The following is a 21843-nucleotide window of genomic DNA, read 5'->3' on the forward strand; positions in this document are numbered from 1 at the left end:
GATGGAAGTCGACAGGAAAGGTGCATTTTGCTAATTGTTTATCCCCATAATGCAACACAAATTTGCAAGGCGGTGACCAACGTTGGGCACAGACTTCACAAAACTTATCAGCTCGAATGCGCCCAATGAGTCAGCCAGCCAGTCCGTCAGTCACTAGTCTTCATCTAAGAAGATTGACCTGAGATTAAAACACCAGATCACATCTGATATTCTGCGCAGATGACTGCGAAAAAGTTTACATGGAATACCACTAGTCATTCAGTCAGTAATCAATCAACCAGCTAATTGATCAATTAAATCTCACACTCAGCACTTACTGCGCACATCCTGGGAGAAGGCCTTGACCCAGGCATACATCTTGATGAACTTGATGTAGTTGAGGATCTCGTTCATCTTCTGGACCCGACGGTCCGTCACGGCCACGCCCTTCCTCCTGAAGTAGGCCGTCAGCCTCGAACTGAACATCTGCAGCAGGGAACACAGAGACTGTTCTGTGTGTTTTTTGGTTTGTTTATATCCAAGTCTGCATGCATGTAGAGTACCAGTCAAAAGTTTGGACACACCTACTCATTCCAGGGTTTTTCTTTATTTTTACTATTTTCTACATTGTAGAATAATAGTGAAAACATCAAAACTATGAAATAACACATATGGAATCATGTAGTAACCAAAAAAGTGTGAAACTAATCCAAATATATTTGAGATTCTTCAAAGTAGCCACCCTTTGCCTTGATGACAGCATTGTACACTCTTGGTATTCTCTCAACCAGCTTCAACTGGAACGCTTTTCCAACAGCCTTGAAGGAGTTCCCATATATGCAGAACACTTGTTGGCTGCTGTTCCTTCACTCTGCGGTCCAACTCATCCCAAACCATCTCAATTGGGTTGAAGTCGAGTGATTGTGGAGACCAGGTCATCTGATGCAGCACTCTATCACTGTCCTTCTTGGTCAAATAGCCCTTACAGAGCCTGGAGGTGTGTTGGGTCATTGTCCTGTTGAGAAACAAACTATAGTCCCACGAAGCACAAACCAGATGGGATGGCGTATCACTGCAGAACGCTGCGGTAGCCATGCTGGTTAAGTATGCCTTGAATTCTAAATAAATTACAAACGGTGTCACCAGCAAAGCACCCCCACACCATCACACCTCCTCCATGCCTCACGGTGGAAACCACACATTTGGAGATCTGTAGACCTACTCCGCGTCTCACAAAGAAACGGCGGATGGAACCAAAAATCTCAAATTTGGACTCTGCAGCAGAGGTAACTCTGGATCTTCCTTTCCTGAGGCGGTCCTCATGAGAGCCAGTTTGATCATAGCGCTTGATGGTTTTTGCGACTGCACAAAGTTCTTGAAATGTTCTGGATTGATTGACCTTCATGTCTTAAAGTAACGATGGACTGTCGTTTCTCTTTGCTTGTTTGAGCTGTTGTTGCCATAATATGGACTTGGTCTTTAACCAAATATGGCTATTGTCTGTATACCACCCCTACCTTGTCACAACACAAATGATTAGCTCAAATGAAATAAGGAGGAAAGAAATTCCACTATTTAACTTTTAACAAGGCACACCTGTTAATTGAAATGCATTCCCGGTGATTACCTCATGAAGCTGGTTGAGAAAATGCCAAGAGTGTACAAAGCTGTCATCAAGGCAAAGGGTGGCTACGTTGAAGAATCCAAATATATTTGATTTGCTTAACACTTTTTTTGGTTTCTACATGATTCCATATGTGCTATTTCATAGTTTTGATGTCTTCACTATTATTCTACAATGTAGAAAATGGTAAAAATAAAGAAAAACCCTGGAATGAGAAGGTGTGTCCAAACTTTTGACTGGTAATGTATGTATGCATGTATGCATGTGGGCTGCTCACCATAGCAGGGTAGAAGAGGATAAAGACTGCAGAGCCCAGTAAGGAGGTGGGCCCCAGTATAGCCAGGTTGTAGCCCATCCCCAGCACAGCAATAAGAGGCCCACCTGCCAGCAGACTGCCCACCGCCGCAGCCTCAAACATCCGCTGGCCGTCGTTAGAACACATGTTGATCAACTGCAGAGAGAGCAACAGAGAAAGCGAGAGACACTTACAGCAGTACAGAACTACGCCATCGTTATCTCTTACTCTGCGTGCACATGTATTGTGTTGCAAATCATGTGTTTTGGCAACAATAGCAGACTGTTTTGCCTTTGCTAGCATTGTATTAAAGGTGTGTCTCAAATACAATAAAAGGAGTGCTTGGCACTTTCTCATTCACACTAACGATAAGCAACATCTGAAAACCCGAAACACGGTTTAGTCTAAATGGGAGCTAGCATTATTGTGAGGCTAACCATTATCTCACCCCTTTCCCCCCACCCCATCTCACCTGCCCAGTTCTCTTAAAGAAAAACATTTGCGTGAACGCTCTGTCTGGTGACCTCACCTGTCCCATGGATTTGTCTCGGATGCTGCGGAGCCGCAGGATCTTGTGGAAGGCCATGGTGAGGATGGCTCCCCGCAGGCGGGTGCCTGTGCGGTAGTTGAGGGCCCAGGTGAGCGCCAGTGACCAGGAGCGGACCAGCTCGGTGCACAGCAGCCCCACGACCAGCAGCAGGCCGTAGGGCAGGTCGGGCTCCGCCTGCTCTGTGTACTCCAACAGCCGCTTCACCACAAAGGCCTAGCAGGAGAAGAGAGGGCAGGAGAGGACGGGGATGAGGAGAGGGAAAGATAAGAGCACAGGCCACATGACTGACAGCAGCCCCATGTCCAAGAGACATCTACATCACCACCACTGCAGTCATTATCATGGACATCCACTAAATCAAGACTAGCTAAAGCAGTCATGCCACGACTACTGATAATCATCTGAAGAGGGAAACTAAACAGGATCTACTGCTTTGAGATAGAATACGATTTTTCTTTAGTTTCAGCTCTCACCCTTTACCTCTGTTGGCCTTTTGCTAAGATTTTGCTAAGATCCTTTAAAAGAGAACGAGAGAAACAGTGAAAGATTTTGACACTGCTGTCTTTTTTTGGCACAGACACAGAATCGCATTCCAACATATCATTTCCTATTGTTTGCATCATCGTGTAAGCGGATTCAAACATTCAGAGATGATACATTCAGACATTATACCTACAGTCACAGCGGTATTGGGGCCATTCAGTTGTTTAAATGTTTAAAAGGCCTGGAAGTTAACGTCAGCAGACTATACAGACGGAGAGCGACAAAGCATGACGAATAGGGGGGGGAAAAGTGTTGAATCTCGCACACACATACTGACACACACACACATACGATGTACCAACAATCAATTCCACATTAAAGTTAATCAGTCCACAAACAGGGAGTGTCAGCAAACCTACATTGTTGATAAATGCATGTTTTATTGAAATAGGCAAAAAGAAACCGTGAAACCATGTGTAAACTATTGTTTTAAATTGCACAAACAGCACTCATGTAAAAATAATAATTAGCTGATCAGATGCAACAGGAAAGAGTAACAAACGCAATTCACATTAGAGGCACAAGTTCAAGTCAACAGAGTCTTTTGTAAGGTTTAGCCTCAGTTTTTATTTTATTTTTTACGTTTCTAGTCCTCTGGGTTGAGATATGTGACATCTCATATTTAGTTGCGTCTCCCCTTAGGTGATTGTCCAAAGATCCAAAGAGGGGGAAGGAAGGCCGAAGCCCCTCTGCCCTGCCTCACTGGCACTGATCCGACAGGAATGGTGTTCCAACAACAGATCAGGACAACAAGGCTTTTAGTGAGAGGGGATTATGAGGCCCCAAAAAGGTAGAGTCTGTTGATACAAGTCAAGTATTTTTTTTCACCCCCCCCCCCCCCCAGCCTGAGAGGTTAAACAGTCCAACAACACCTCGCATTTAAGGGGAAAACCGGTCCGATTGTCTGAGGCACTAATATGGAAGTCTGACTGATCATTTGGGTGGAAGTTTCGGTTTAACAGTAGATTTTTATCAGCAATAAAACAAAACAGCATTGGACATTGGAAATAAACATCAAAATAAAAGCAATGTTAATAACATAGAACAGCATTTTACTGTGCATTGTGGTAACCTATCGATTCTTTTTATGAAGAGATTTTTTATGAGCGAGAGAGAGAGAGAGAGAGAGAGAGAGAGAGGGGAGAGAGAGCGAGCGAGAGAGAGAGAGCGAGAGACAAAAGCGTTTCAGAGAAAGATCACTTTTGATCCATCCCCGCATGAGAAACATGCCCTTACCTCTCCGGCTTTCTTCCCCCGGGGTCTCTGCCCGCTTCATTCTCTATTTCTCGCCGAGGGGTTTAAACGGACACCCTGTGGAATCTGAAGAACAGCCTCTGTCACACGCCACCTTGCATGGGGGGGAGCAGTGAGCACAAACACTTGTATGCCATGCCCTCACCCCACCCCTAACTGCCCATCCATATTATCTTCCCAGCTAACAAATTTTGGCTTACGTTCTAGGAAGAAAAACAATGAGGTTGTGGGAAGGTTCCTGAACCAACACAACGTTGCCAAAACGTTGTAAGCAAATTATTTTTCTAATTACCAAAGGAGAACCACGAGGAAACGTTACAGGAACATTCTGTGCTAGCTGGGTTGATTTAACCTGGGTGAGAGACACAGGTGTGTTGCTGTGCTGCTATAGTAAGAGCAGATGAGACAGTAGTTGGGTTGCAAAATTCCTGAAACTTTCCCAAAGTTCCTAGGTTTTCATGAAAATTCAGGTTCAGAATTTTCTGGAAAACATGGGAATTGTGGAAAAGTTTAGGGAATTTTGCAACCCTTCACATCATAGAGGTAGAGACAGCTCACTGTGTTCCCTGTGGAAGAGAGGAGGATGACAGAGGCTATCCTAGGAAAAATGGGACTGATTAACCCTAACACCTGGGTCGTGTTCATTAGGACTGAAACAGAAAACTAAAATTAGCATTTCTTATCGGGCAAGTCCAGGTAGTCCCTCCCTGTTTGTCCGTTTTCTTCCATTTGGTACCTAATGAACACAACCCTTCCCTCTAAAGCCCCTGTTCTCATCTAGGAGAGGCCTACAAACACCAGAATAACATTAAAAAACAGCTGTAGGATGGACAATTGCAACAAGTGTCATCTATCAATTCACAGAGACCCTCCAGAGGGTGACAGACAGGAGTACAGTTTCTGACTAAATGCTGTTAACTAAAGAACAAAGATTCACAATTTCCATAACCCAGAACATTTCCTTAACATCTCCATAAGCCACACAACGGATCCAAAATGACACCATTGAATGGAAAAGAAACAGAATTGAGTGGGACTGGTACAAACACAAAAACAATAACCTATCCAATAACTCTGCTCCAGTATCCAGTTCATTTGTTTCAAATGAGTCGTCAGTAAGGCAATTTTAAGACCCCAGTGTAGCCCTTTACACTCATAACCATATACGGGTTGAAAATGGCAGAGTTGGACACTGTTAAGCACCTAAATTGGAACGCAGTGGCTGTACTGTAACTGGATACAGCCCTTAGCCGTGGTATATTGGCCACATACCACAAACTCCCGAGGTGCCTTATTGCTATTATAAACTGGTTATCAAGTTAATTAGAGCAGTAAAAATAAATGTTTTGTCATAACCCTAACGTCATTTACAAACTGGGTGGTTCGAGCACTGAATGCTGATTGGCTGACAGCCGTGGTATATCAGACCGTAAACCACGGCTGTCAGCCAATCAGCATTCATGGCTCGAACCACCCAGTTTATAAATGACGTTAGAGCTCAAGCTCAAGCTTCCCAACGCTGTATGGGTTTTGACTGACTGCCTCTCTGAACTTGAGCACCGCTCACGACAAGAAGTTGCCCCCATCCCTCCCGCTAATTGCGCAACTTTTGATCAAATAAAATGGTTGTCTGAGTGAGGGGAATGCTGTAAATTAAGAGGACTCGGAGGACTATAAATACCGCTTTGATGTCATACAAGCAACCCAAACACCCGTGAGTCCAAATGTGCACTTCACATTTCAATATCATATATATAGTGTTTCGATTACTATGTTTGATGTACTGTTACAAGATGACACGACGTCATACCATGGGTTGTTCTGAACAGAATGAGCCTAAGTTTGTCTATTGTGGGAAAAATTCACTGCGGCATACGCACCTGGATGCACTCCTGACTCCTTTCAATGTACACTAAAATGACCATCCGTTTCTCGGAATTGCCTAGCGAAAGCCTAAAACTGAGATCTTATTTTATAACTTAGCTAGAACAAGCTTTCAAATTATGCCCACCTGACCCAGATTGCCATTTATAAAATGGGCCATATTTGGATTGTGTAAACAACAGTAATTGTGTGATGGCAGGGATGCAGGGTTGTGTTCCAAACAAAACAACTACAAGTGTGCTTGCTCTAGTGCATCAATGGCACAGCTAGGAAAGCTCAAAAATACTATTCTTTGAGTCATAAAAGTGCATTGAAATCATCTAGGAACTGCCCACTTTGGAGAGGTGTGTGGCCCCTTGGAAACACTAGTTAGACCCCTTACTCAGACCCTTGTCATTTTTTTCCTTATGTTGCATCTTCCCCACGAATATTCTTATCATGTTACTGAATGTAACCAGAGTTTTTTCAGACTTCGCTATCAACAAATATGAGTGAAAAATACAGTAAATATAAAATGCATATAAAAATCAACAGTGTAATGTTTGGATTCAGTCTTGTGTCAGGTGAAAGATTGTGTACTCAACTTTGGTCCAAACTCTTCCCTTTCAATAGCTACCGTGCTTATGCTTTTCATATTTCTGGAAGAAACATTTCAATTTAGCCCCATCCACATAGGCCAATTCCCACGGCGAGTGTAAAGGGTTAACATTGAGACGGAAGAATCTTAACACATGTAACACTCACCTGTAGGCCTCAGCCTTGACGGAGGGAAGGGGACAGAGGCAGGGGATTGACACACCCTGCTAATAACATTTGAGAGAGCGAGAGTGAGAGAGAGCGAGAGTGAGAGAGAGCGAGAGCGAGCTACTGAAAGACAAAGCCTCCACAGGGGAAGGATGAGATGACGTTACTTACTGGGCCACTGAAGCCGGCTAGCTGGGTGACCATGAGGCAGAGGATAGAGAGAAGCAGGCGCGTCCGACAGAACGCCCAGACCACACCGCACAGGGAGGCCTCGTCCCCTTTCGCCCTGCGCTCCTCCTCCCACAGCCCGGCCAACCTGCGCACACAGGTGATCACACCACAGTCGACCAACAATCACTCATTCTATTCTCCCTCTACTAAGAGTCAAGACTGGAATTGTCGTGCCGGAGTCAGGCACCACATATGGGTACGAATCCCGTCTCAGCCTTTTCTGTCTTCCTCTGAAACTGTCCCCCCTCTACAATCTGATTATCACATAAAACGAGACCAAAACTCAGGTGTAACAAAAAGAAGACCGTTATAATGTTGAAAAATAAGACCGAGACAGAGACCCAGGCCAAGCACAATCTTGGTATTTTTATATAAACTGTCCTTGGAAGGGTGACCTTTATGACCCCGTATATGCAGCGATCAGTACTGACCTGCGGTGGTTAACCTCGCAGCTCTCAAACTGGGACACGGACCACACATCCTCCAGCAGTAGCTGGCCTTTGCGGTGGGCGTGCACGGCCAACGGGGTCAGCCAGTTGAAGGTCATGAAGGAGAAGAGGCCCGCGTTGTCCACTGGGTGCTCGTGCCTGTGGGGAGAGTGGGGTGGAGTTGTGGGGGACAGATAATTTAGAGAGAGGAACGGCTACACTGGTACAGCAAGAGGAGTCTCCCTCAAGATGTCCTGCTTAGTTATTCCTTGCCACCATGTTGCTGCTTGCTCTTTGGTGGTTTAGGCCGGGTTACTGTAAAGAACTGTGTGACAAATATTATTTAAAAAGGGCTATTTCAATAGAGGTGAGAGAGCACCTATACCTAGGACCCAGTCTTTCCTGACCACTTGGCCTGACAAGGAAAAACTATAGGCCTTACCAACAGTGGTGGTGCTGCTTGCTTACTTGCTGGTGGATCGGATAGGTTTGAGGACGCCAACGCTGTGTTGGTATTTGCTCCGCACTGCTTCCTCCTCCAGCTCTTTCATGTAGGGAGTGCCACCGTCCAGGGACAAACCGCCCTCTGCCCTTGCTGCCGTCTCCAATGCATCCTGGGATTGATTGAGATAAATGCATTGTCGATAAGAGAAGATACATTTTAAACATTGACATGTTGAATTATCAAGAGTTGGATGCATTTAGCTTGTGGCGGACGTTACAGCCGTACCACTTTCTCCCACTGAGACTAGAACCTGGGACCTTTTCATCCAAACACACGTGACCACCCTCCTAAAACTCCCTTAGCCAGTTGCGCCACCAAAAGGGATCCAAATTAGCAACAAGTGGATACATCAGGCTCAGGAGTGAATTTACAAATCTCCATCCGTTATACTTGCACTAATTTATTTTTGTCGCATCAGTCCCAACTAGTTTGATGACAGTACATTTGCTAAATTCACTCAGACATGACTCGAGAGGAAAATACTGGTTTACAGTCATCAAGTATTAAGTAATCAGAGAGGGCAGAGAATGCAGAACATTGTGGATACATCCCAAAATGGCACCCTAAACCCTACATAGTGCACTACTTTTGACCATAGCCCTAGTCAAAAATAGTGCACTAGGTTCTAGTATTGTTGTGAGCCGTTCTTAAAAAGCCACACTGGCAGATTAAGCACGAGAGCCACGGTGCATCCACAACCACGGGTATGATAAAACATTTATTTTTACTGCTCTAATTACATTGGTAACCTGTTTATACTAGAAATAAGGCCTCCGTGTTGCGTATGAACAGCCCTAAGCCGTGGTATATTGGCCATATACTGTTAATTAAAGCTCCCAATTCACCGCTTTATTGACAACGTTTCGATCCGAAACGGATCAGGTCAAACAGTGTTCACATACCAAAAAATATTCACCTCACATGACCATAGCGGACATGTCGCACGGCGTGCGCAAAAAAAACGTTTGAATATCTCTAATTATTAAATAACAAAGAACATAATATATATTTACAAAATGACCAAGTGGGTAACCTGGAAGGCAAGACAAATCAAAGTCAAGTAACATATTCAGGTAAGAAACGGTCTGATATCAAACTCTTGGTTCAGGCCTCTAGGAAACATGGTACACAAACGGTGAATCCAATAAAATTATCTTCAAAATAATAGATTATCAGTATCTCTGCCTCTCCTAGGAGTCTTAACATGTTCGATGCCAATGCATCTCAAAGAGATAATGTTGTGACGAGCCTCCATGAATTGGCACCGAATTATGCTGAAGCGTTGTTTGTTTTTTAGAAGAATGTGATTATCAGCCCTAATAATCCATTCTTGCGCCATATCTGACTCTGGAAACGCTAAATTGATGACGTGGTTCTATTCCAGTGCACAGCAGGGGTACTTCATCATCAATGCTCTTTTGCACATCAGTATTTCTACTTGCACATCCTCATCTGCACATATCACTCCAGTGTGAATTGCTAAATTATAATTACTTCGCCACTATTGGCCTATTTATTGCCTTACCTCCTTACTTCATTTGTACACAAATGTTTCTATTGTGTTATTGACTGTACGTTTGTTTATCCCATGTGTAACTCTGTGTTGTTTTTGTCGCACTGCTTTGCTTTATCTTGGCCAGGTCGCAGTTGTAAATGAGAACTTGTTCTCAACTGGCCTACCTGGTTAAATAAAAAGAAATAAACCCACTTGGTCATTTTGGGAATATATAGTATGTTCCGGAAACATTACATGCACCCATCTCATTGTTATTTAATAATTAGAGATATAAAAATGATTTTTTTTGCACCCACCGTGCGTCATGTGAGGTGAGATGTGTATATTCTGGGATGTGAACACTCAGTGTGTTTGACCTGACGAAGATCCGTTTCGTGTCGAAACGTTATCATAAAGCGGTGAATTGGGAGCTTTAACAGTATGCGGGCCTTCTTGTTCAATACTAGTATTCTTTATTAGCCCAGCATCTATGTTTTTAATGTTGTGCGTACGACCACAAACTCTTTATACTGGTCATATACCACACCCCCTCTTGCCTTATTGCTTAATTATACCATGGCATTGTTGAATACTCGTTTCTGATTGGATTGAAAGGCATTATAGAGCGTGCATTTAACCCAAAACACACAGTATGTTAGCAGTGGAATTCAATGGCTATAGTTCATTCTTACATGTTTTTGGCTGCTTTTGAAAGCAAAAGTTAAACTGAAAACATGATTGGCAATGTTGAATTTTATTGTCATAATAGGAAGCTAGAACTGATGGTTTGGTTAACTAAACTAGCAAGTCAGTTTACCAAGGCAACTGCTGTCGCCATCTAGTAAACTTACTAGCTACTTTAGTGGAGCCACACATTTCTAGAGGTGAGGGGAGTACTTTACTAATAAGCAGTGGTGGGAAAAGTACTCAGTTGTCATACTTGAGTAAAAGTAAAAGATACCTTAATAGAAAATGACTCCAGTAAGAGTGAAAGTACCCCAGTAAAATACTACTTGAGTAAACATCTGAAAGTATTTGGTTTTAAATATACTTAAGCATCAAAAGTAAATGGAATTGCTCAAATGTACTTAAGTAAAATCATTTCAACATTTCTTATATTAATCAAACCAGACCACACTTTCTTTTTTTCTTTTTTTTTTAATTAACGGATATCCAGGGGCACACTCCAACGCTCACACATAATTTACAAACAAAGCCTTTGTGTTTAGTGAGTACCAGATCAGAGGCAGTAGGAATGACCAGGTATGTTCTCTTGATAACTGTGTGAATTCGACCATTTTCCTGTCAAAATGTAACAAGTACTTTTGGGTGTCAGGTAAAATGTATGGAGTAAAAAGTACATTATTTTCTTTAGGAATGTAGTGAAGTAAAAGTCAGCTAAAATATAAATAGTTAAGTACAGATACCCCCAAAAACAACTTAATTAGTACTTTACACCACTGCTAATTAGTGACCTTAATTATTCAAGCAAGTACAAGGGAGGAGCAAAAACCCAGACACTCAGCCCTCCGTGGATTGAGATTTGACAATGTTTTATGGTAACAAAAACACGCTTATTTGTTTTATGATTGCGAAATGTTGGAATTGGGCCATGTCAGTTTCTAAAATAAATTTTAATAGCAAATTTTATCACATTACTGTAAAGTTGTGGCCAGAATGGTTAATCCTTTGCAGTGACTTTTTCAAAACAAGAAACGCATGCCGTGGCCGCCTATAGTGATTTATTATCTATTCAAACAATTTAAAAAGTAAATGCTACAGCCCACACTTCTATGCAAAAGACAATCTTGTTTAATTCTTTATTAATCCATAGATGATTGTGTTTCTATCTCCTGTCTTGGCAACTTGGTCTCAAAGCATTTCGTATTATGTCCGTAAATCAAATCAAAATTTGTAATCAATTTATAAAAACATTCTAGCTAGGTGACTAACGTTAGCTAGGATAGGAGTTAAGGTTACATTTAGGAGATAGGTTAAAGGGTTATGGTTAAGGATAGGGGAAAGGTTTGCTAACATGTTAATTGGTGCAAAGTAGCTAAAAAGTGAGTAGGTGAAAAGTTGCTAATTAACTAAAATGCTTGAGTTGTCCGTGATGAGATCCGAACTGGGTTGCTTGACATGCACTTTATACGCCCACCCATCCACTCTGACCTACCACCCTACTTCGTTTTTGCCTTAAGTAACCATCTATCTTATGCAACCATACCAAACATAACTTGCTAATTTGAGTGTCTCGGATTTGCATTTACTATGTTACGTCTAGTCTATGAGACCAGGTTGGTCTTGGTATCAGCTCCAAGTTTAAATAGGAGCATGACATCATAGCCTATCTCACAGCAATAATGTAGCTTGGCCATAGCATCTAGGCTACCGGTCCACTTACTTTCGAGCTTGCTTAGCATTTGAATGAGTGATGGCGCAATGGTAACCTAATACAGTGCCCTCCTAATTATTGGGACAGTGAAGCATTTTTTCTTTTGGCTCTATACTCCAAAAGTTTGAATTTTAAATCAAATAATGACTGAGGTTAAAGTGCAGAGTGTCGCCTTTAATTTGAGGGTATTGTCATCCATATCGGGTGAACCGTTTAGAAATTACAACACTTTTTGTATATGGTCCCCCCATTTTATTGTAAATAAGATTATAATGTTTCTAAACACTTCTACATTAATGTGCATGTTAGTATAATTATTGATAATCCTGAATGAACCGTGAATAATGATTAAGTGAGAAAGTTAGATGCACAAATATCCCACCCCCCTCAAAAAAGCTAGCCACCCCTGTTATTGTAATGGTGAGATGTTAGCATGTCTTGGGGGTATGATATTTGTGAGTCTAACTTTCACTCGTTTATCACAATTCGTGTAGAAGTGTTCAGAAACATATATTCTTATTTCCAAAATAACAATACATTATTTACCATTCATTTCTATTGGGCACAAAATAATCTGAAACACAATTTAAACAAATAGCAAAAGCATCCAACAAGTTTGTAGAGTTGCAAGCGTGATGTAAACATTGCATGCTAGGAATATGGGACCAAATACTAAACTTGACTACTTTAATACACAGTGAATTTGTCCCAAAACTTTTGCTCCCCTAAAATGGGGGGACTATGTAAAAACAAGTGCTGTAATTTCTAAACGGTTCACACAATATGGATGGAAAATACCCTCAAATTAAAGCAGACAGTCTGTACTTTAACCTCAGTCATTGTATCCTTTCAAATCCAAAGTGCTGGAATACAAAGCAAAAACGTTTTTAAAAAATGTGTCACCGCCCCAATACTTTTGTAGCTCATTGTATTTGTTGGGTAGCAGGAATAAACCAGTCATGATGATTTAAGCTGAGATAAAAGTCAAAGAAACATATTAGGCTATGCAATCTGACCTCCTTACCACTGGAAAATTCATTTGCTTTATCATTACGTTTTAATGTTTTTATTAGCCTACCATTATTAGAATTCCTGTGCATCAAACACCTCCATTATCCAAAAAGAACAATATTTGATTGTGATACAATTCTTCAACCACTAGAAGTTCTGCGTACGCATGGCCGGAGCTGGGCGTGGAGATACGCACACTTTCCTCGTCAAGTCCAATATGAATAAATACCAACCTTTGAAGGAAAACTGACGCATGCAAGGTTTAGAGTATTTTTTGTGTGCGCACGCAGCTTTGATAAATGAGGCACCAGGAGACTATTTATGGCCACCAGGTCCTTATATGAAGGTCCATATGAGACCAGTTCTTCCTGTCCAGCTCAGAACAGAGCAGGGGTAGCCCATCTCGGAGAGCTATGGAAGTTTTTTAATATGTGACATTGTTGGTGTGCAAGTTGGGGTAAGAACCGGCTCAAAAAGCGGCCAAGCGGAGATGCAGAGGTCGTTCAGGCAGGCCGAGAGCAGGATGACAACAATGAGCTCGGCCGAGCATGAGGCACCCGTGCTGGAGTCAGCCGTACGAGGAGCGTACGTCTCAAACACACACACATTCACTAAAATACATGTCATGTAACGAGGCAGTATGTCACTTTTTTTTTTATACCAGCAGACACACAAAGACAAAAGGGTCATTTGTTGCGCCAGCTGAGCTATGACTCAGCCCTGATTGAGTAATTCTGTCACAGAGGCGGCCTGGGGAACGACTGAGGCACAGCAAAGATGTCAGCTCACACTGCTCAGAGGAGTGAGGGAAACAGAGGGAGGAAGAAATCAGATAGAGGACATTTTTAAGGATCAATTATTTCAGAATGTGGATTGTTTGCTAGATTTGAGCTTCCCTTTACAAATACTGTAGTCGGAAAATGCCTTTAATTAGTAAATTATATTAATACATGGCAGTGTTTCCCCTATAAGCATTTAGCAGCGGTGCATCGCCGCTGAGAGAGAGATCTCTCTATATACGTATACATACATATACTGTACATACGTATACATACATACATACATACACACAAATATACATACACATACATATATATATATCAAATCAAAGTTTATTTGTCACGTGCGCTGAATACAACAGTTGTAGACCTTACAGTGAAATGCTTACTTACAGGCTCTTAAAGGTATTAGGTGAACAATAGGTAGGTAAAGAAATAAAACAACAGTAAAAAGACAGGCTATACACAGTAGCGAGACTATAAAAGTATCGAGGCTACATACAGACAACGGTAAGTCAGGCTGATTGAGGTAGTATGTACATGTAGATATGGTTAAAGTGACTATGCATATATGATGAACAGAGAGTAGCAGTAGCGTAAAAGAGGGATTGGCGGGTGGTGGGTGGGACACAATGCAGACATTCCGGTTAGCCAATGTGCAGGAGTACTGGTTGGTCGTCCCAATTGAGGTAGTATGTACATGAATGTATAGGTAAAGTGACTATGCATATATGATAAACAGAGAGTAGCAGCAGAGTAAAAAGAGGGGTTGGGGGGGGGGGGCACACAATGCAAAATAGTCTGGGTAGCCATTTGATTACCTGTTCAGGAGTCTTATGGCTTGGGGGTAAAAACTGTTGAGAAGGCTTTTTGTCTTAGACTTGGCACTCCGGTACCGCTTGCCATGTGGTAGTAGAGAGAACAGTCTATGACTGGGGTGGCTGGGGTCTTTGACTATTTTTAGGGCCTTCCTCTGACACCGCCTGGTATAGAGGTCCTGGATGGCAGGCAGCTTAGCCCCAGTGATGTACTGGGCCGTACGCACTACCCTCTGTAGTGCCTTGCGGTCAGAGGCCGAGCAGTTGCCGTACCAGGCAGTGATGCAACCAGTCAGGATGCTCTCAATGTTGCAGCTGTAAAACCTTTTGAGGATCTCAGGACCCATTCCAAATCTTTTTAGTTTCCTGAGGGGGAATAGGCTTTGTCGTGCCTGCTTCACGACTGTCTTGGTGTGTTTGGACCATTCTAGTTTGTTGTTGATGTGGACACAAAGGAACTTGAAGCTCTCAACCTGCTCCACTACAGCCCCGTCGATGAGAATGGGGGCGTGCTCAGTCCTCCTTTTCCTGTAGTCCACAATCATCTCCTTAGTCTTGGTTACGTTGAGGGATAGGTTGTTATTCTGGCACCACCTAGCCAGGTCTCTGAACTCCTCTCTATAGGCTGTCTCGTCATTGTCGGTGATCAGGCCTACCACTGTTGTGTCGTCTGCAAACTTAATGATGGTGTTGGAGTTGTGCCTGGCCATGCAGTCGTGGGTGAACAGGGAGTACAGGAGGGGACTCAGCACGCACCCCTGGGGAGCTCCAGTGTTGAGGATCAGCGTGGCAGATGTGTTGCTACCTACCCTCACCACCTGGGGGCGGCCCGTCAGGAAGTCCAGTATCCAGTTGCAGAGGGAGGTGTTTAGTCCCAGGATCCTTAGCTTAGTGATGAGCTTTGAGGGTACTATGGTGTTGAACGCTGAGCTGTAGTCAATGAATAACATTCTCACATAGGTTCCTTTTGTCCAGGTGGGAAAGGGCAGTGTGGAGTGCAATAGAGATCTGTGGATCTGTTGGGGCGGTATGCAAATTGGAGTGGGTCTAGGGTTTCTGGGATAATGGTGTTGATGTGAGCCAATACCAGCCTTTCAAAGCACTTCGTGGCCAGGGATGTGCTACAGGTCTATAGTCATTTATGTGTTCTTGGGCACAGGGACTATGGTGGTCTGCTTGAAACATGTTGGTATTACAGACTCAGTCAGGGACATGTTGAAAATGTCAGTGAAGACACCTGCCAGTTGGTCAGCACATGCCCGGAGCACACGTTCTGGTAATCCGTCTGGCCCCGCAGCCATGTGTATGTTGACCTTTTTAAAGGTCTTACTCACGTCGGCTACGGAGAGCGTGATCACACAGTCGTCCGGAAACAGCTGATGCTCTCATGCATGCCTCAGTGTTGCTTGCCTCGAAGCGAGCATAGAAGTGATTTAGCTCGTCTGGTAGGCTCGTGTCACTGGACAGCTCGCGGCTGTGCTTCCCTTTGTAGTCTGTAATAGTTTGCAAGCCCTGCCACATAAAACGAGCATCGGAGCTGTAGTATGATTCAATATTAGCCCTGTATTGACGCTTTGCCTGTTTGATGGTTCGTCACAGGGCATAGCAGGATTTCTTGTAAGCTTCCGGGTTAGAGTCTCGCACCTTGAAAGCGGCAGCTCTACCCTTTAGCTCAGTGCGAATGCTGCCTGTAATCCATGGCTTCTGGTTGGGGTATGTACGTACAGTCACTGTGGGGACGACGTCCTCGATGCACTTATTGATAAAGCCAGTGAGTGATGTGGTGTACTCCTCATTGCCATCCGAAGAATCCCGGAACATGTTCCAGTCTGTGATAGCAAAACAGTCCTGTATTTTAGCATCTGCTTCATTTGACCACTTTTTTATAGACTGAGTTACTGGTGCTTCCTGCTTTAATTTATGCTTGTAAGCAGGAATCAGGAGGATAGAGTTGTGGTCGGATTTACCAAATGGAGGGCGAGGGAGAGCTTTGTACGTGTCTCTGTGTGTGGAGTACAGGTGATCTAGATTTTTTCCCCCTCTGGTTGCACATTTAACATGTTGATAGAAATTTGGTAGAACTGATTTAAGTTTCCCTGCATTAAAGTCTCCGGCCACTAGGAGCGCCGCCTCTGGGTGAGTGGTTTCCTGTTTGCTTTTTTCCTTATACAGCTGACTGAGTGCGGTCTTAGTGCCAGCATCTGTCTGTGGTGGTAAATAAATAGCCACAAAAAGTATAGCTCAGCAAGGAAGAAGCCAATGCTCCAAAACCGCCATAAAAAAGCCAGACTACGGTTTGCAACTGCACATGGGGACAAAGATGAAACAAATATATAACTGTTTGGCCATAACGACCATCGTTATGTTTGGAGTCAGAAGGGGGAGGCTTGCAAGCCGAAGAACACCATGCCAACCGTGAAGCACGGGGGAGGCAGCATCATGTTGTGGTGGTGCTTTGCTGCAGGAGGGACTGGTGCACTTCACAAAATAGATGGCATCATGAGGAGGGAAATTATGTGGATATATTGAAGCAACGTCTCAAGACATCAGTCAGGAAGTTAAATCTTGGTCACAAATGGGTCTTCCAAATGGACAATGACCCCAAGCATACTTCCAAAGTTGTGGCAAAATGGCTTAAGGATAACAAAGTCAAGGTATTGGAGTGGCCATCAAAAAGCCCTGACCTCAATCCCATAGAAAATTTGTGGGCAGAACTGAAAAAGCGTGTGCGAGCAAAGAGGCCTACAAACCTGACTCAGTTACACCAGCTATGTCAGGAGGAATGGGCCAAAATTCACCCAACTTATTGTGGAAGCTTGTGGAAGGCTACCCGAAACATTTGACCCAAGTTAAATAATTTAAAGGCAATGCTACCAAATACTAATTGAGCGTATGTAAACTTCTAACCCACTGGGAAGGCGATGAAAGAAATAAAAGCTGAAATAAATCATTCTCTACTATTATTCTGACATTTCACATTCTTAAAATAAAGTGCTGATCTTAACTGACCTAAGACAGAGAATTTTTACTAGTATTAAATGTCAGGAATTGTGAAAAACTGAGTTTAAATGTATTTGGCTAAGGTGTATGTAAACTTCTGACTTCAACTGTATGTGTGTGTATTCAATTATTTATAAACATATTAATATGTAGGTCTATGGTGGTTTTAGGGTTTCTTGTCAGTATGTGTGTATATGTGTACATACTTTTTGTTAAATACAAAAATGTATCCATAATTGTAATGTGGTGCAAAGGTGTATTGGGTACTGCTTCAGCAGTAGGTAGCTACCATTCTTAGCCACGTTGTAATCTTCGAGTCCGTGAAAAATACATCCCTTCTTTATGTGAATCAGTTAAAGTGTGTATATACACACACACACACACACACACACACACACACACACACACACACACACACACACACACACACACACACACACACACACACACACACACACACACACACACACACACACACACACATATATATACAGTGAAGAGGTGACTCCGATGCTGGACTTCTAGGCAGAGTTGCAAAGAAAAAGCCATATCTCAGACTGGCCAATAAAAAGAAAGATTAAGATGGGCAAGAAAACACAGACACTGGACAGAGTAACTCTGCCTAGAAGGCCAGCATCCCGGAGTCACCTCTTCACTGATATTGAGACTGGTGTTTTGAGGGTACTATTTACTGAAGCTGCCAGTTAAGGACTTTTGTGAGCCGTCTGTTTCTCAAACTTGACAGTCTAATGTACTTTCCTCTTGCTCAGTTGTGCACCGGGGCCTCCCACTCTTTCTATTCTGGTTAGCGCCAGTTTGCGCTGTTCTGTGAAGGGAGTAGTACACAGCATTGCACAAGATCTTCAGTTTCTCAGAACAAGAAATAGACTGATGAGTTTCAGAAGAAAGTTATTTGTTTCTGGCCATTTTGAGCCTGTAATCGAACCCAGAAATGCTGATGCTCCAGATACTGAACTAGTCTAAAGAAGGCCAGTTTTATTGCTTTTTTAATCACAACAGTTTTCAGCTGTACTAACATAATTGCAAAAGGGTTCTCTTCTAATGATCAATTAGCCTTTTAAAATGATAAACTTGGATTAGCTAACACAACGTGCCGTTGGAACACAGGAGTGATGGTTGCTGATAATGGGCCTCTGTATGCCTATGTAGATATTCCATAAAAAATCTGCCGTTTCCAGCTACAATAGTCATTTACAACGTTAACAATGTCTACACTGTATTTCTGATTAATTTGATGTTATTTTAATGGCCAAAAAAAATTAGCTTTTCTTTCAAGAAACAAGGACATTTCTAAATGACCCCAAACTTTTGAATGGTAGTGTATAACACTTTTAAAAAGACCGAAGACACTTTACAATAGTAACAGGGGAAAGAATTCAAACATCTCAAACCACATGGTACAAAACAGGAACAGTGTTGAAGAATGTTGCGTTGTAGGGGTGGAGGAAGCCAAGGAAATACCCACCCAGTATCTACTTCTCTAAATCAGATAACATAGGCCTAGGAGGGGATATAGAAAGAGGGGGCGTGCCCAGCTTAAATAACCTCAATGTCCAGAGGCATAGTGATGTGCAGATTTTATGCCCTGTCATGAAAAAAAAAAATGTACCTTGTTGTGAAAATCTATATTTAAATCTGTCTGAATGAATGTGGCACATTGCGTGTCAGTTTCACCAAAGCGCTTCTCTGCACGTGTGCCCTCCCCTTCCCAATCACCCCCTGCTCACGTTTCTACTCTCACATTGCACAAACAGCCATTATAGCCATTCAGCCAACCCACAGCCAATACGGTGCCTAGTAGTCCCCCGCATCACAGGAAGCAAACATGCCATTGGCTGCCACTGCCAGTGAGGCTGTAAGTGGGAGGGTCTAAATTATGTAAACAATTTAAGCCAGGCAGCAGGAGGATGTAGGGTCTGCTAGAGATAGAGAACAACGAATAATATACTGGCGTCGATAGGTCTAGTGTGGTTGAGGACAGAGAGATGGAGATAAAAAAGGACAGGGAACAAAATAAAATACTTTGTACAGTTTATCATGAAAACGTAAGAGAAACCCCCTTTCCTATCCTGCTGACTAATGCTGACAGGGAACGAGGAGGGGGGGGGGGTGACAAAAATGCACAAACACAAAGGGTTGAGCACTTGGAGCGACAAAACAGCTGTTCCTCCATTTTAAACGGGGAACTGCCACAGGTCCTTAGCACGGTGGTCCACTCCGCATGTGCACTTGTCAGGATGACTTTTGTTTCTCCAAAAAGGGGTCACCCCCCCCCCCTCCCTCATCATCATCAAAACGACCCCGCCAAGAGGCGAGAACAGCCACTGGCCCCACTAAACAATTCACATTTAAAAGACAAATAGGATGATTATGAATAACAGCTCATGACATGCCATAATGAAATGCAATAATGAATCATGTTGTCAAATAGGGCGCCACAGAACTGTTGTGACAGAACTAAGCTTGAGAAAAGTCTACGTTATGACTCGGACAACCGCCAACACTTGGGATATTTGAATAATGGCAAGATATTTAGCTGACTCTTCACAATTCTACAGACCTCTCCCAGTACCTCAACTATATCAACTTCAGGCTCATTACCCACAAACAAACAAGACAATGGGTGCTTTAAACTTGGATGCAGAAAACAAGTTAGTTAAATAGCTGTGAAAAATGGCATGTGCTTATCAAAGTAATCAATATTTTATTGCAATTACTCAAACACACCCAGTCTGAGTGATTAGTTGTGCAGAGAAAGAAACATCTCATTCAACCTGGCCATTATGATAACAGAGCATCACAAACATTCAAATACCACCACACAGACTCACCTGGATCTTGGCGAGCTCCAGCTGGTATGGGGTGACCTCTGTGCCTGGTAAAGTAGTGTCTCTGCTCGGCACGGCCCGGTACACAGGCCCAGGTACCAGGTAGTCCTTTCCCAAATCATGCTCTTTCATCTTCTTTCACCAACATAGGAGCTGACTGGCGTTTCCACTCTGTGCTTTGTTTTCAACTAATTGATATGGAACAACGGGAGTCATGTTTGGAAAAACATGGACAATTAGACAATCAGCATTGTTATTAACAACGTTAAGTTGGATTGCTTGGTGGCATTTGCCAGGTTTTTGATTAAATGGTCAGCACCTCACCATCAAATAGGGTATTTTCCAATTAAGGACAGGAACGATGATCCCATCCTATCCATTAGCCTTCTAGGCTGCCTGGTATGGGGTGAGCGAGTGGAGATGGATGACTCAGAAATGCTCATATGTTTTCGATAGCACAGCACTGGTGATGCAGAGGCTATACTGGTTACCACTGATACTGTCACAAATTCATACAGATGTTGCAGAAGGGCCAACTGCAAACTAGAAGGGTTAACCCCAAATCGTTTTACTAGGTCAGCTATTTCTGACATGGATTAAGGGGGGCGGGGGGTATTTTTAAAAAGCTCGTCTATTTCCAAACCTTCTTGCTACGCATTGTGCCAGATTCCCTGCCCAAATATTACAAAAAACAGAAGGGTACATGAAGTTCTGGATTATTATGTTTTAGGGTGGGACGTGACATAATCGGAGGATTCAATAATGTCGATATGGCCATTTCAATTTATACATTTGAGGACATTATGTAAACCAACTTCATAGTGTCATCACACGATTCATCAATTTGTCCTCTATTTGGAAAATCGACCTAAAAAAACTAAAGGGAAAACAACCATTTCATCACGAACCCCGTGACATACCACACCGCTTCGGATTGAGAGCTGTACAAACTGAGAATCGTTGCAAAAGAAGCATCCTCAAATATCTTAAAATCATCAAATTATGTATGACCGCTTTGGCAGAACCCGATTGACGGAACTAAAAATCAACCTTTTCAGGACTAGGCTACTATGCGCAAAACGTTTAGATTTTATAAAACGTCAGCATGCAAAATGTCACTATAAAATATGAAGTCTACCAATTATACAATCTTGTACGTCTAAAAATACATTTAAAAAAAAAAAAGTGAATAAAATGAGAATCTCGTTGACAAATACCTGCGTCTCCTTGTCAGCCAGCAGAACCCGATCAGTGGCCACAGAATAACAATGTATTTATAAAGCTGCTCTTTGATGCAGTCGCTGTGTTACTGTAACGGAAATGTAGTTCAAGAAAAATACCTAATAATTTACGGGAAGAGGTGGCTACAATCCAGGAGACTACAGTTCCCAAGCGTTCTTGAGGGCGAGCACAGAAATTGTAGGTGTAATTTATGCTCTGCTATCATGCTGCCCCTGTG

The 21843-nt window shown here is 42.8% G+C and overlaps 1 protein-coding gene across 4 annotated transcripts in view; it reads right to left on the minus strand.

Moving 5' to 3' along the window:
* The window catches only part of LOC120018457 (multidrug resistance-associated protein 5-like), a 50291-nt gene extending 28585 nt beyond the window's left edge, over nucleotides 1-21706 (minus strand). For 2 of the 4 annotated variants that reach the window (XR_005472224.1, XM_038961671.1), the window contains exons 1-8: nucleotides 20709-21579; nucleotides 20388-20572; nucleotides 8001-8146; nucleotides 7536-7691; nucleotides 7045-7189; nucleotides 2428-2661; nucleotides 1881-2054; nucleotides 318-465 (exon numbers count right to left, since the gene is read on the minus strand). Coding sequence is in view for 3 of the 4 variants with exons in the window: in XM_038961671.1 (XP_038817599.1) it covers nucleotides 318-465; nucleotides 1881-2054; nucleotides 2428-2661; nucleotides 7045-7189; nucleotides 7536-7691; nucleotides 8001-8146; nucleotides 20388-20516 (1132 nt within the window). In the remaining variant the exon portion in view is untranslated. Of the gene's footprint in view, nucleotides 1-317; nucleotides 466-1880; nucleotides 2055-2427; nucleotides 2662-7044; nucleotides 7190-7535; nucleotides 7692-8000; nucleotides 8147-20387; nucleotides 20573-20708; nucleotides 21580-21601 lie in introns of those variants that run through there. The other 2 variants (XM_038961672.1, XM_038961673.1) reach the window with 2 other exon arrangements.
* Between the last annotated feature and the right edge of the window lie 137 nt (nucleotides 21707-21843).

The sequence above is a fragment of the Salvelinus namaycush genome, chromosome 23, assembly GCF_016432855.1.
Source record: "Salvelinus namaycush isolate Seneca chromosome 23, SaNama_1.0, whole genome shotgun sequence".
Taxonomy (NCBI): domain Eukaryota; kingdom Metazoa; phylum Chordata; class Actinopteri; order Salmoniformes; family Salmonidae; genus Salvelinus; species Salvelinus namaycush.